Source organism: Dama dama, chromosome 4 (genome assembly GCF_033118175.1).
Source record: "Dama dama isolate Ldn47 chromosome 4, ASM3311817v1, whole genome shotgun sequence".
NCBI classification, from domain to species: domain Eukaryota; kingdom Metazoa; phylum Chordata; class Mammalia; order Artiodactyla; family Cervidae; genus Dama; species Dama dama.
In genome coordinates this window covers 51,139,024-51,152,003 of record NC_083684.1, presented here as the reverse complement: position 1 = coordinate 51,152,003, position 12,980 = coordinate 51,139,024, and the positions used below count along the sequence as shown (strand labels likewise).

The following is a 12,980-nucleotide window of genomic DNA, read 5'->3' as shown; positions in this document are numbered from 1 at the left end:
CGGCGGGAGAGGGCGAGGCGCAAGGGCCTCCGGGAAATGTAGTTCGAGCGCCTCGCTCCTTCCGCCGCGAGCTAGGGCCGCGAGAACTGGGACTATGGGAGCCTGACCCGGCCCAGAAAGCCATCTCTCGGGCCTCCGGGAGATGTGGTTCTCGCCCCAGACCCCTCCCATTGTTCTTGTCGAGACCAGCGGCCCGCGTGAACTACCACTCCCAGAGTGCAGCGGGCCTTCGACCCTGGGACCCTCAGGGACACTGGGAGATGAAGTTCGCGACTGCAGGAGGCATGGGCTGGGTAAGGGGCGGCCGCCTCAGTTTGGAGTTTGACCCGGCAGCCGCTCCGTACGGCGTGGAGGGAAGATTCTGGAGGGGCTGCGGCCTTTTGGCTCTTGTGCTCCGGGAAGGAGTCGGGTGGCTGAAAGCAGACCGTAGCATGAGTTCCTTTCGAGCCCCGGGCTAGACGACCCAGACTCAAACTTGGCGCGCAGTTGCTTGCTGCGGAAGGGACCAGTAACTTGGGTTCTCACATCCTTTCCACACAGGGCTTGCTGCGAAGTCGGTCTGGACACCACCCTGTCCTCGCGGCCCGCTGCCTCGAGGGGAGGATCAGAAGCCCCGGGAGACGGAGGAGGTGACGCCACGTTGAACCACCAGGGGCCGCTACAGGACTAAGGGCAAGGCGGCCCCCCGCGCGCAGACGAAAATCTGGACTCGACTTTCTGGTCCCGAGAGGAGAGCACAGGAAACTCTTTATTTTGGTGATGAATCGTCAGTCCCCGCACAGTTAACCGTCACTCGTGCAAACTTCACTGCCCTCACCCCACAGGGGCTCTCTGGCCCAGGTCCGCTGCCCGAGGCTGTCTGGGAGAGGGCTTCTGGCGCCCTTCCCGCGGCGCTTTTTGGAGCCGAGTTTGCTAGGCTGCCGCAGCCGCGGTGCGGAATCAGAAGCCTAGCCTGCTCACCGGCCCGTCTTTCACTTTTTAATTTTAAGCTTGGCTGAAGCCAAAGAAGTTACTGACGCCCCGTCAGGTGGTGGAGGAAGAGGGCCTACTGGGAGAGGTCGAGGTCCTAGACGGCCTCGAGGAGGAGGAGTAGAGGAAGGTGGAGCGAATGGTCCATCCCGGCGGGAGCTGACTGGGCGAGTGGCCGCGCATGTGCGCCTGCATGGAGGCCAGGCTGGGGCAGCCGGCCTGGCACAGAGGGCAGCGGTAGGGTGCGGCCCCGTGCGTCCGCAGGTGCTTGGTCATGGCTGAGAAGTCCCGGGAGCGCTGGGGACAGAGGCTACAGGAAAAGGGCTTCTCTCCTAGGGCAGGTGGAGGGGAAGGCTCATGAAGGAAAGAAGGGAGTGAAGGCTCGCCTAGGGGTAGGTAGGGGCAGCTGGGCAAGGTTGTTGCTCGGGAGCATGGCACTCACAAAGGGACTTAAGAGCGGGCCCAGTGGAGTTTGGAAGGAAGCAGTTTGCCCAGGGCAGGGCGCCCATACCTGTGTGGACACGGTAGTGTGTCTCCATCTGATGTTTGAGTGAAAACCTCTTCCCACAGACAGAACAAGAATAGGGCCGAGACCGAGCAGGAGTGGGTGGGGGAGGGTGTTGGTGAGATGGATGGCTTGCGGTGCTGACCTGACCCACACAGGTTGCTAGCTCACCTGTGGGAACAAAAGGCAAAGGAGGGCAGGGCTGGGATTCCCAGAGCCGGGTCACTGAAACACTCAGTCTGGGGCCATAGTGGCGCTGAGGCAAAAGCACCTACTCACCTGTGTGCCTCTGATCAGACTCTTCTGTCTCCCCAGGGCTGAGCTGTGTGGGGCCCTGGGGGAGGGTACCTGGAGGGAACAGAGTGAAGCAGGCGCCCTGCTCAGGCTGGACTCCTGGAGCTCCAGCCACTCCCAGCCGAGAGACCATGTTACAGGGTGCATGCCAGGCAGTGAGGGGCTTACCTGGGGTGGGGCTGGAGGAGGCCAACTGGTTCTGGCTCCAAAGGCCTTTGTGGAGGTTCAGGGACAGTGGGCTCCTGGGGGTGGGATGGGGAAGAGTTACAGCCTTGGTTACACCTGGGATCCTGCGGATCCCTTTCTGGGGAGGGAGGAGTCATAAGTCCTCTGTGGGGACTGGGCTTTGGCTTGCCCTGTGGTGACAGCTTGTTGTCCTACCTCAACTCAGGAAATGTATAGTAGAGATAAGAGATATGGTACCCTTCCACCCGTCACTGCTGCCTCTCCTGAGCCACTCCCTCCCAGCCAGAGGTCTTTCATAAGCCCTTCAACTCACCTCTGGTCCCGAGGCCAGACCTCTTGCCAGGCTCCAGTCATAGGGATGCTATGGGAGAAGGGAGTGCCATATCTAGGTGGCAACAGAAGGATGCTCCACAGGGCAGGCTGGCCCTCCCCCAGCCAAGGGGCCTCAGCCCACCAAGGCCTGGGGGTGATGCCAGTTTGGAAGGAACCTGCTGGGGGAAGGGGGCCAGGGAACTCCCGCAGACTTTCCTCAGAGCCCCCTGCATTGTCCCTCAACCACATGATTACTTCTTGCGTCCCACCTACTCTGCCATGGCCAACAAGGCCTTGGTGGAGTTTCTCTTTTGGTCTCATCTGCTCCCCTTGACCCTCCAGAGTTGCCTCTGCTATCTCAGGGCTCTCTCTTGGTGGCCTGTGCCTGTGCCACGTCTCCTGCTCTTTCCCACCAGCCCTAACAAACTTCTCTGGTCTCTGCTTCTCCCCAGAGTCCCCCACCCTTCTCATCGAGTCCCCTGTGGGTTTCTCTAGCTCCTCCTGTTGTTTCTTCAGTCCTGGACCCAGCTCTTCTCTGGCCATGTCCCTTCGAGCCCTAATGCATGCCTCTTCCAGGGACTGTACCCCCAGTGCTCTGGCTGCCTCCTCAAGGGGCCCCAGTTCCCCAAGATGCAGCTCTAGAGTCTCCCCATAAACGAAGTGCAGAAGTTGGGAAAAGGTGGAAGGGCTGATGCCTTTCACCACAGCCCAGCGGCCCCTGCGACCCAGTTGCTGGCTCACACCTGCCAGCACCAGGCTGTGGGCAGGGAACTCCTGGCTCCCCACTGTGATCAGGGTATCACATAGTGCCGGCCGGAGCCTGGCTGCTAGCCGTACCAGCCGATCAGAAGCATAGGGACTAGGCAGTCTTGTTGGGGACAGGGGCATTGTGCCTTGCCTGGGTAACAATCTCAGAGGTTCTGAGAGAAAGGCCACAGTGTAGGGTCCATGATGAAAAGGGGAGGGAGGAACCGCATACTCAAGCCTGTGGAGGTGAGGGAAGAAAGAGTGAGTTGCTGGCTTTGAGTCAGCTCTCTGTTCTGAATGGAGCAGATAAACTGACCCAAGAGAAAACCTGAGGTTGTTCAGAATCATAGCAGGGGTGGAGGTGGTGAGAGAATGGAAATTAGACCAAATTCAGGACTTAAAGAGCAAGGATCTGACATTGAAGAACTATCTCAAGTAGTGGATAGATGGGTCCTGCCCAGTTGGCAATGTCTGACTTAAGGGAGAGCAGACCCTGATATTTCTGCTACTCCAAGCTCCTCTGGAGGGAAAGACCCCTGAGTAGGCCCCGGCTCTCATTCCAGACAGGATCACCACAAAACTCAGTCAGCCCTGTAAGTTAGGGATGGAGCCAGACACAGCTTCATGGGAGTTTAGAAAGCTAGTGTGTCCTTCTGCAAGCCTGTCATGTGGAGCTGAGGGTCCTGAGAGGAAAAAAGGGCAGCAAGATGGGGTCGTAGCTGCAGAAAGCAGGCCCAAGGCATCAACTGATCATCTCCCTCAGGATGAAACTTCTAGAAACCATCCTCAGAGAAGGAACTGGAAGTGACCAAAAGCTCCCATGCAGTGAGATAAAGAGAGCAGGTTGGAACCCACAGGAGAGAAGGCTCCTCACCCAGGGATGGAGAGATGTCGGAGAAGGCTTTGACCCCGGAGGAAGCAGGCGAAAAGGAAATAGAAACTATGGAGGGAAAGGCTATTTCCTCTCAAGGATAAGGAGACGGTTCAATTTTGTTTTTCATAAGCCAAAATGAAGATTAGAAAGACAGAACCCAACAAGACAGAAGTTTGTCACACATCAAAACCACCACATTGGCTTTTAAGAAGAGAACTGGGAACCCAGATTCAAAGAGACAGACCTAAGTGTCCCAGAGCCCAGCAGGCATATTCCTAAGCGTGGGCTCACCCTGAGTACAGACCCTGTAGGAGGGAGGAATTACTACTTGGACACCTCACAGGGAGGGCTACAGGCTGGCAGGAAGTGGACAGAAAGAGGAGTGTAATGGGAGGAAAGTCTCAGTTGGGGAGAAGCAGCCACTCACCGGTTGTAGCTTCCTCCTGGACACCGCATGCTCTGAAATGCTGTTGGGGCTCCTGGCCCCCCTACTCTGGAGCTAGCCCCGCCCCTGACCTCACAGTCTTCCATTGGGTGTCCCAAGTATCAGTCTGCCACAGTCCCCCAAGGGGTGTGGTCTTCTACCCCTGGCTGTGCTTCACCCCTCCAGGAGAGACCACTCCTCTCCTTCCAGAACCCAAGCGTTCTGCCTCCTGACCTCCGGTCTTCTTATTTCATTTGTGAATTTCTGAAGTCAAAGAAGTATATCTGAAGCAATAAGAACTTTGGGATAATCAGACCTGCATTTGCCTCTCATCTCTCCCACATACTAGTTGAGTCACCTTGGGCAAGTCACCTCTCTGAGCCTCAGTTACCTCATCCATGAAATAGGGATAAGCTCTGCCTACCTCATTATGAGGTGGGGTGAAGATGAAATGACATGATATATGTGAAAGTGGTTTCTCGGTACATAGCATCATTCAAATAGTATTAGTTCTGTTTCTCAGAGGTGTCAATAGAGCTCTAGCAGCTGGAAACTCTTTATACTACCCTCAAAAGTAAAAAGGACCGGAACATCTGGATTCTAAGAAGAGAGCGAAAGAGGGCCAAAAGCATGCCTCCTCTTCCCTCTCTCTGACTTGGTACTGGGAAGCCTCCACTCCTCTGTGGGAATGACCCAGGTCATCTGGGCCATCACTGGGGACGGAGTATGTGAGTGACTCAGATCCTCCCATCACGCTCTGAAGGGGGCAACCCCAGGAAGGACCTGCGGTGGTCTTCGAAGAGAAAAACTCCTTTTCTTGGGCTGATGACAAATGACATTTCTCTGAAATCAGGACTTCGGGGTTTCTTTGACTTCCTGCCCAGGGGGTGAAGGTCCTCGGAGATTTGCCCTCTTTTCACACTTTAGCACTCCTTAACCTGGGGAAAAGATGAGGTCTGAGAGACTCACATTTCTTTTTCTGTTTATTATTTCTTGCAGATTTTTCATGCATAGAACAGGTATTGCTAGATAGCTTATGATATGTGCCTGACATATATGCCTAATAAATAACTAGAATAGTAACAAGTCAGGCACTGGTAGGCTGGTCTGATGACAAGACCCAGTCTGCTTTCCCCGAGGCTTCTCTCTAGATTTTGATTCCCTCCTAGATTAAAATATTAAGTCTCTAAAACTCCTGTTTCACCTTTTGGCTTCAGGACCCCCAAATGTTCAGACCATCCTTCTACTCTCTGTTGAGACCTAACATGTCTTCATTCTACCTCTCATTCTAGCTTGGGTGCAAGCAGATGTTATCCCTTCCTAGATCAGACAGGGTGTGCCAATGGGTGGGGCCAGTGGAGGGGCAATAATAGTGTGGGGAGAGGGGAAGATGAGTCAGAGTGAAAGGGAAAATGCAAATGGGGAAGTTGTATTCATTTGCTACTCTGGTCGTTAAATATTTTCCATTTCTAAGCTTTCTAACTCCTCACACCACCACACCCAGGGACCCATGAAATACCCATATAAGAGACCCTTGACTTGGACACAGAAAAACACCAATCCTTGACGCGTATGTATATGGAGGGAAAACATCCTTCCTCCCACACAGAAATACACACTCTGAGGATGTGGAATAAGTGGGGGAAGCCACAAAGGAGGAACCCCAACTGTAGGTATAGGGGTCTGGAAGATAACATCATCACCCAGTGGAGTGGGGTCCCCCTCACTTCCCAGGCCTACAGCATGTGCCCATGACTCAGCTCCCCCACTGGTGGTTTGCCCATTGATGTTCAAAAGAGTTGGAGGCTGTGCTCAAAGATAGCATTTTCTTATCCAAATGCAGTTGACAGAGAGTGCCAACGGGCTTTTAGGAAACCTAACAGGGAGGGTAAGGGGTGAGGGGACTCCCCGTTCAGTGAACTAAAGCCCCCAAGGTTGGGAAACCCCATCTTTCCCTCCCACTTGGTGTCTACCCTCACCTAAGGATATCCCTTTAGAGACTGCCTCCTTGAAGGTGTCTCTTGAGCCCTCTACACCTCACCCTTCTTCCTGCCTACATTCTTGGCTGCACAGTCCAAACCATCTTTCACTGAGCAGACAGCAGAAGAAGTACCACTCTGACTTGGAAGGGTAAGCACACTGCTGACTGTTTCTCTTTCTCTTTTTTTTTTTTTTTTTTTGGCCACAAGACATGAGAATCTTCCCCAACAAGGGATCGATGCCTTGCCACCTGCACTGGAAGCACAGTCTCTTTATCATTGGACCATGAGGGAATGTTGTGTTTCTCTTCTTTCCTTCCTAGTCTCAGAAACCTTGCCCACCCTCCACTTGCCAGGCTGACTCAATAGGAATCTCCTGCAGTTGTCTCTCTGGGGTGGAGCCAGGAAACCACAGGTTTTGCGGACACAAGCCTGCATCTTGGGACACAGTGGAGTAGGTAGGAGAGTTTACATAGGATATAATTGGGAGAGAAGTATGTGGGAAAAGGAGGTATGATTTTTGCCTCTCAGTCCTTTATAATACTTATATTGCTAAATAAAGTTTGAAATCTGTTATCTTTTATTCTTACTGATATACTTGACCATAAGCCCTTTCAAGCACAACTCAGCTTGATGTAAAAAATGTCAAAATAGCAATATAAGTACAGATTCTCTCTAAATATTATAATTAAAACTTAAACCATCAGGGGACTTCCCTAGGAGCTCAGTAGCTAAGCCTCTGTGCTCCCAATGCAGAGGGGCCGGGTTCCATCCCTGGTCAGGGATCTAGATCCCACAAACTACAAATAAGAGTTCACATTATGCAACTAGAGATCCTGCATGCCACAAGGAAAAGCGAAAGATCCTGTGTGATGCAACTAAGACATGGTGCAACCAAATTAAAAAAAAAAAAGGCTAAACCATCAGAATATGTCAATTAGAGGGATGCTTATTTGTTTTATGAAAAACATTCCCTTTGTCTCATGTATTAAATATTGAGTACCTCCAAAGTCAGGTTAAACAAGATTCAATTTAGGAAAGTTCTATGAACTTTCCACTCTTCCCAGAGACACATCGCTTTCTGCATATTAAACTCCCCACATTTTATGCAGCTTAAAACCAATTACCCAAACCTTACAGAAAACTTGGAAGTGTTCATTCTTTAGTTAAGTACATCCAAGACACACCAGAGAAGAGATGCCACAGAGTGAATGCGTTTCTTTCTTCCCTTATATCTATGTTCTACATAACCCAAGATCTGGATATAGTAATAGGCAGGTGAGCTGAATCTAGGTCATAGAGACCCTATTATAGCACACTTTTTGTAGATTAAGTGGCAAAAGAACCAGACTAGAAATAAAAACAATTTAGGTTCCACTGCATCTTCACAATAGACAGCTTTCTTCTTCAGCCTTAACTTGGGGCTAACTCTTCTAAGACCTTCAACTTTCTCACAGGGACTACTTTCCACACCAGTGTTGAATATCCAAATTGCCTCAAATCCAGACAGAGGGCGCCACTCTGACCTCTAGTTGTGCCCTTCCCCTTGGGCTGAGAAGTCCAAGGGTATCTAGGAAGTACCCACTTGTACCTCCCAATTCTAGACCATACTTTGGGAAATCAAAACCTCCTGGTCCAAATGGTCCACTACTCAGGCTCACACGAGCCTCAACCCTAGATCTATACTCTTCAGAATGTTGTGGCCCTGAATGGGTGGGAGGGGCATGTAGACTGAGCTTGGACAGGCAGGCTACTGAGTGAGACACCTTGAAGTGTGTACTAACACCAGATGTGAGGAGAAGGAAAATCTCCCATTTCTAGTTTTACCTAATAGATAATAGGGGGGCCTGCTTTACTCTAGTAGTTGTTAACCTCCCAGGGGGTCACTATCCTTTTAAAAATCATATGTTATGAAATCAACTCTTTACATCAGAAAATTATAGATTCTCATACCATTTTGCATATGAATGATAAGAGAGTCACAGACTGCTCTGAAACATCCTTGGACAGAATACACTCCTCCTTTGTGGATGCTCCCCTCCCTATCCCTGACCCCAAAAATACACATACAGTTTTTCCGATTATTTCCAGAAGCTCGTAGACCCTTGTAATCCATTCATAGACTACCCTCTTGCACCACACCTTTGGTTTCAGAACTCTGGGTATACATGAAAGCACCCTGAAATCTTTAATACTTTATAGAACTTGAACAGCTGAGTGAAATTAGATATCAACCTCCTGCACATAAGTATAAAAATCCTAAAAAACAAAGCAAATAAAATAAAATAAAATAAAAATCTTCGGTAAAGACAGCATATCTTTAGGATATCTTTAGATATCCTAAAGAGCAGGATATCTCACACACCTCCTCCTGTGTCCAATACAACGTCCATCTTCCCCAAGCCCCTGCCTGATGCTTATAACCTGATATCTTCTGGAAATGACCGGCAAAGTTTGGGGGAAAACATGGGGACAGGGACTAAAAGGCCCCAGGCACAACTCAATCCTGATTCTGTCTAGAGCCACCACACGTCAGTAATACTTCAAGGAGAGCAAACAACCTGCTGGAATTCAGAGACACCCTCCTCTCCCTGGAATCTCCAGAAAACCACGGACCTAACCTCTTGGCCACACTGTCCAACTTGTACCCAGTACTGGAAAATCTTCTGTGAGCAGCACAACTTGGAATCCAGAGACCTCCCCATCCCCAAGGCCTTGCAGCCACATGTTCCTAGCACAGCCAGGATGCAAAGACTCTTGACAACTTCCTGTTGGGCTTTTGACTTCATCAATACTTACTCTCAGCCCAGGCTGGATCCAGAAACTCCAGAAGGCCTCTCAAGTGCTCACTAGTTTCATTTTTTGGTCAAAGACTCCCAGTAACCTCTGGAGAGTCACAGACCTCTCTAGTCACCAGATCCAGGCTCAGTCCAGAATCCAGACAACCTGTGATGGTTTAGAGGCCATACCTCATGACCAGTGACCCCACACAGAGCTCTAAGTGCCTACAACTCCCCACATCACATTTCCAAATCAGGCTATCTCAGGGACCAGTGACCAATTCATAGGACATGCTGGCCTGGTTTCTGCCCAGCTGGGCCCAACGGTGCCCAAGAGACCCCATTTCCAGCCTCTCCAGGGATGAAGGAGTCCCTAGAGGTCAAAGCCCTCACCCTGCCTTCCCAATCTTCCTCCTCACGACAACCACTCAAGCGCCCATACCTCAGCTTTACCTAGGCCAGGTCCAAGCCTGAAGAAAAGAAAGAAAATCCATGATGCTTACCGACTCAGGCCCTGTTCCTCTCCCCACTCAGCCTCACATTCTCTCAGGGCGGCACAAACCTGAGTGGCCGTTAGAAAGTGGAGCGGCGCGAGGCTCAAGGCGCGAAGCCTGACCGCGTGCACAGCTCGCTGGTCCCTCCGGGAATCCGAGGCAGAAGCTGATTGGCCGCAGTACTGGCCACACCCTCTTTCCTGGCTCCTGCCTGCGAGCGATAGCTCCACTCCCAGCCCTCCCTTCGCCCTTCAATCCCCGTCTCTGCCTCGCGACCGACCTCCGCTGACTGGCTGCAGAGCCCAAGCTCTTGCGCACCTGGCTGGCGCTGTGACGAGGAGGCCTTAAGTCTGATTGGTCTGTGGACTTAGGCTTCAGGCCTCTAAGGCTGAGATCTCATCCACCAGCTGGTCCTCGAGGCTTTGTAGCTGCGGAGATGGCTCCTCCCATCCTCTAGAGACTGAACCTCCTTCATCTGCTTCACCTTGGAAGCTCCCTCCGTAAGGGCTCAGGGATATCACTTCTTTCTTGCTTCTGTCTTACCATCCTGAGTAACTCTCACTATAAAGTCTTTCATCTTTCTGTCAACCCCTTACAATCTGTGGAGAAATGAGTGTGATTGGATGGTGGCGGTGGGGGGGTGGGGGCGTGGGGGGGTGGGGGGAGAGGCAGCCAGGTTTTGAATGCTTGTGGGTAGCTCGCGTTTCCCGCCTTTTGCCCTGCTGAACAATTAATTGGCTGCAGAACGCACCCTGCCCCATCCGGGAGTATGGTGAAACAGAGAAGACACAAGCGTGGGCAGTCAATGCTCCATTGACGCCTTAGCAGCCAGCTGAGTCGGGATATGACTGCGTACCTCACGTACCAACCGCCGCTACATCATAGAGAGAACGACCCATTACGCTGCCCTGCCATTAACTTGCCCCGGGTTAGAACCCGGCCAGCGGGCTTTCTGATTAGGCGGCGTTTTGGTGCTGACACACCATGCCATTCTGAGGTTGGTCGACGCCTCTTTCTCCCACCATCCTTGCTAGCATAGCACGGTGGATAGGTTGGCCCCACTCCTGAGTGGCTTAGCTTGGACACATCCAATCAAGCGTGAGGGCGCTTTAAGGAGGCGGGGCATTGCTCCACCGCTTCCACTTCTCATTGGTCCCGAGGCTCGCTTCTTCGCCTTTGATTGATCAGAGGGCCGGAGGGAGCCAAGCCCAGCGGTTTCAGGCGGCGGTTAGAATTCTGTCCCCTTTGCTTCTTTGCAGCTTCGGGGTTCTGGCGAGTGTTGTTTGGCGTCTCTTCCCCGCGGCTAGTGAAGAAATGGGGGTGTGGTGTGGTGTGGGGGTTGGAACTGGAAGGGGCCGTGCTGAGGGAGGCGTGACTCAGAGGAGCATGGAGCAGTGGGAACCGAGACCTGGGCACGTGGGAGCTAATAATCCTTCAAATAGTAGGGGAAAGACAGGCGCTGTAGCAATATTAACAGCAGCTCAAGACTTTAAGCCCGTTTGTTTCTCGTCTCATTTAATCCGTCTATAGGTAAATAGCTCTGTGAGGGCGTCTATTACTAGCCAGGTTGAACGTGGAGTGCTAGAGGTGGTCACTTGTTTCAGGTTCCACAGTGAATATGGGCATTGCTGGGACTCTGACCTTTTTCTGGTGAGAATCCAACATCCGAGCTACACTACAGTTAAATAAGATTGATCCTGTAGATGTGGGAGCGGGTGTGATGTGGTCACATTGACCTTGGTTTAACTTCATCTATAAATGAGGTTTTTGTTTGGGGTTTTTTTTTGTTTGATTGGTTTTTGTTGTTGTCGTTTTTAGACTTGAATCCCATTCCCATCCTGAAGGCCCAGAACATATTTTCAACTCCTCAGGGCAAATGCATTTGCATTCTAGAAAAGGATATTTTAAAAATCAGCATCATGATATCTTTGCTGGTTTTTGGCTGCTAACATCAAACCAGGCCAGTTTTAAGTGTTTTACATGCATCATCTGATTGAATCCTCCTAACAAGTTCTATCAGATATTTACTGTTATTTTTCTCACTTCACAGATAAGTAAATCGAGGCTGATTTTCCTAAGATCTCATCAGGAGTAATTGCCAAAGCTGGAATTGAATTCCTGTTGCAATTTGACTCTAGATCCTAAGCTCCTAACAGCTGGTATACACTGTCTCTCATGCTAACAGCTACAGTGTCCGGAGAGAGGGCACACATGGTCCCAGGAAATCCTCATAGCCACCCCAGGAAGAAGAATGATGACAGCACCCATTAAAGCAGACAACCTAGGCTCATGGAGGTGAAGATACCCAGCTCACATAGCTGGTCCATGGTTGAACAAGGAGTAGAATGAATGATATATAATCTTCTGAATCCAAACCCACATTATTAATCTCTTCTCACACTGCTTCCTTCCCATTTGACTGATGGAGAAACTGAGGCCCTAAGGAGAAACTAAAGCTGGAATTCAGATCCAGATCTATCAGGCCCAGGAGATCACCCCCTATACCCCATTGCCTCCAAGAATTCGGTGTCTAGTAGATCCTATGTTTGGACAAGACTGAAGCATCTAAGCACACACAGCACAGATTTTGTGTTAGGTGAGGTGAGAAGTCTTTTCAGCCAGCCAGCCTTGTCTGCAAGCAGTGAGGTCATCTGGTCCCAAATTTGGTCCTAAAGGTGGTTGGGAGACTGTTTCACAGCCTTGGAACCTTTGGTGGCTTCTCACTGAGAAGCCTATAATCATAATTGTGACAATTTATTGAACACTTTTTATGAGCCAGGTGAGGTGGAAAGCATTCTGCATGTATCACCTGACTAAATCCTTATAATTCTAGGGCATAAGGATTGTTATTGTCCCCATTTTACAGGTAAGGAAACTGAGACCCTGGGATGGATGTAACATTTCTATGCTTACAGAGCTTGTGGATTACGGAGCCTCGATTGGAACCCAGCCCTTACTCAAGCCCTAAATTCCAGCTACTCAGCACGTGCAAGCATGAGAAAATGGAGCGAGGGACCCTGAGTTCTGGAAAGATGGAATAGGAAGGGTTGTTGGCTTCATTTTGGAAGTCATATTATAAGATTAGAAGAGTCAGCTATCTGAGATGAGTAGAGAAATAACTATGGCTTATGGAACAGCAATCCCATGCTAGGTCCTATGCTAACTACACTTGATTTATATTGAGAAGCAGTGAACCTTGTGGTAAAGAAGCTGGACACTGGATCCAGTCTGCCTGGATTTACGTTCTGGCCTTGCTTCTTGCTAGTTATGAGACCTTTAACCTGTCTTGGCCTCAATTTCCTCATTTGTAAAGTGGGGTTAATGATAGTAAATACTTCTTAGGACTGTCAAGAGGATTAAATGAACTAATAGAACAACAGCATCTCTTCTCTTTCACAGTGCCCTGAAACTGAGTT

General features: G+C 50.5%; 1 protein-coding gene across 1 annotated transcript; it reads right to left on the bottom strand.

Annotated features, from left to right (window-relative positions):
- Positions 1-711: 711 nt before the first annotated feature.
- Positions 712-4,889, bottom strand: ZBTB32 (zinc finger and BTB domain containing 32). The gene is made up of 6 exons (XM_061139047.1): positions 4,315-4,889; positions 2,268-3,251; positions 1,937-2,010; positions 1,754-1,822; positions 1,481-1,645; positions 712-1,301 (listed from the first exon to the last, which is right to left on the bottom strand). The coding sequence occupies exons 1-6, from the start codon at positions 4,416-4,418 to the stop codon at positions 1,024-1,026; spliced, it is 1,674 nt and encodes a 557-aa protein (XP_060995030.1). The 5' UTR covers positions 4,419-4,889; the 3' UTR covers positions 712-1,023.
- Positions 4,890-12,980: the final 8,091 nt, after the last annotated feature.

What these genes read in the sequence shown, in the direction of transcription:
- ZBTB32 (XM_061139047.1), bottom strand. Translation starts at nt 4,418, where the DNA reads ATGGAAGACTGTGAGGTCAGGGGCGGGGCTAGCTCCAGAGTAGGGGGG. An exon ending in CCAGGAGGAAGCTACAACCG is followed by an intron (nt 3,252 to 4,314) that starts GTGAGTGGCTGC and finishes TCACCTCCACAG; the next exon opens with GCTTGAGTATGCGGTTCCTC. An exon ending in CTCCTCCAGCCCCACCCCAG is followed by an intron (nt 1,823 to 1,936) that starts GTAAGCCCCTCA and finishes TGTTCCCTCCAG; the next exon opens with GTACCCTCCCCCAGGGCCCC.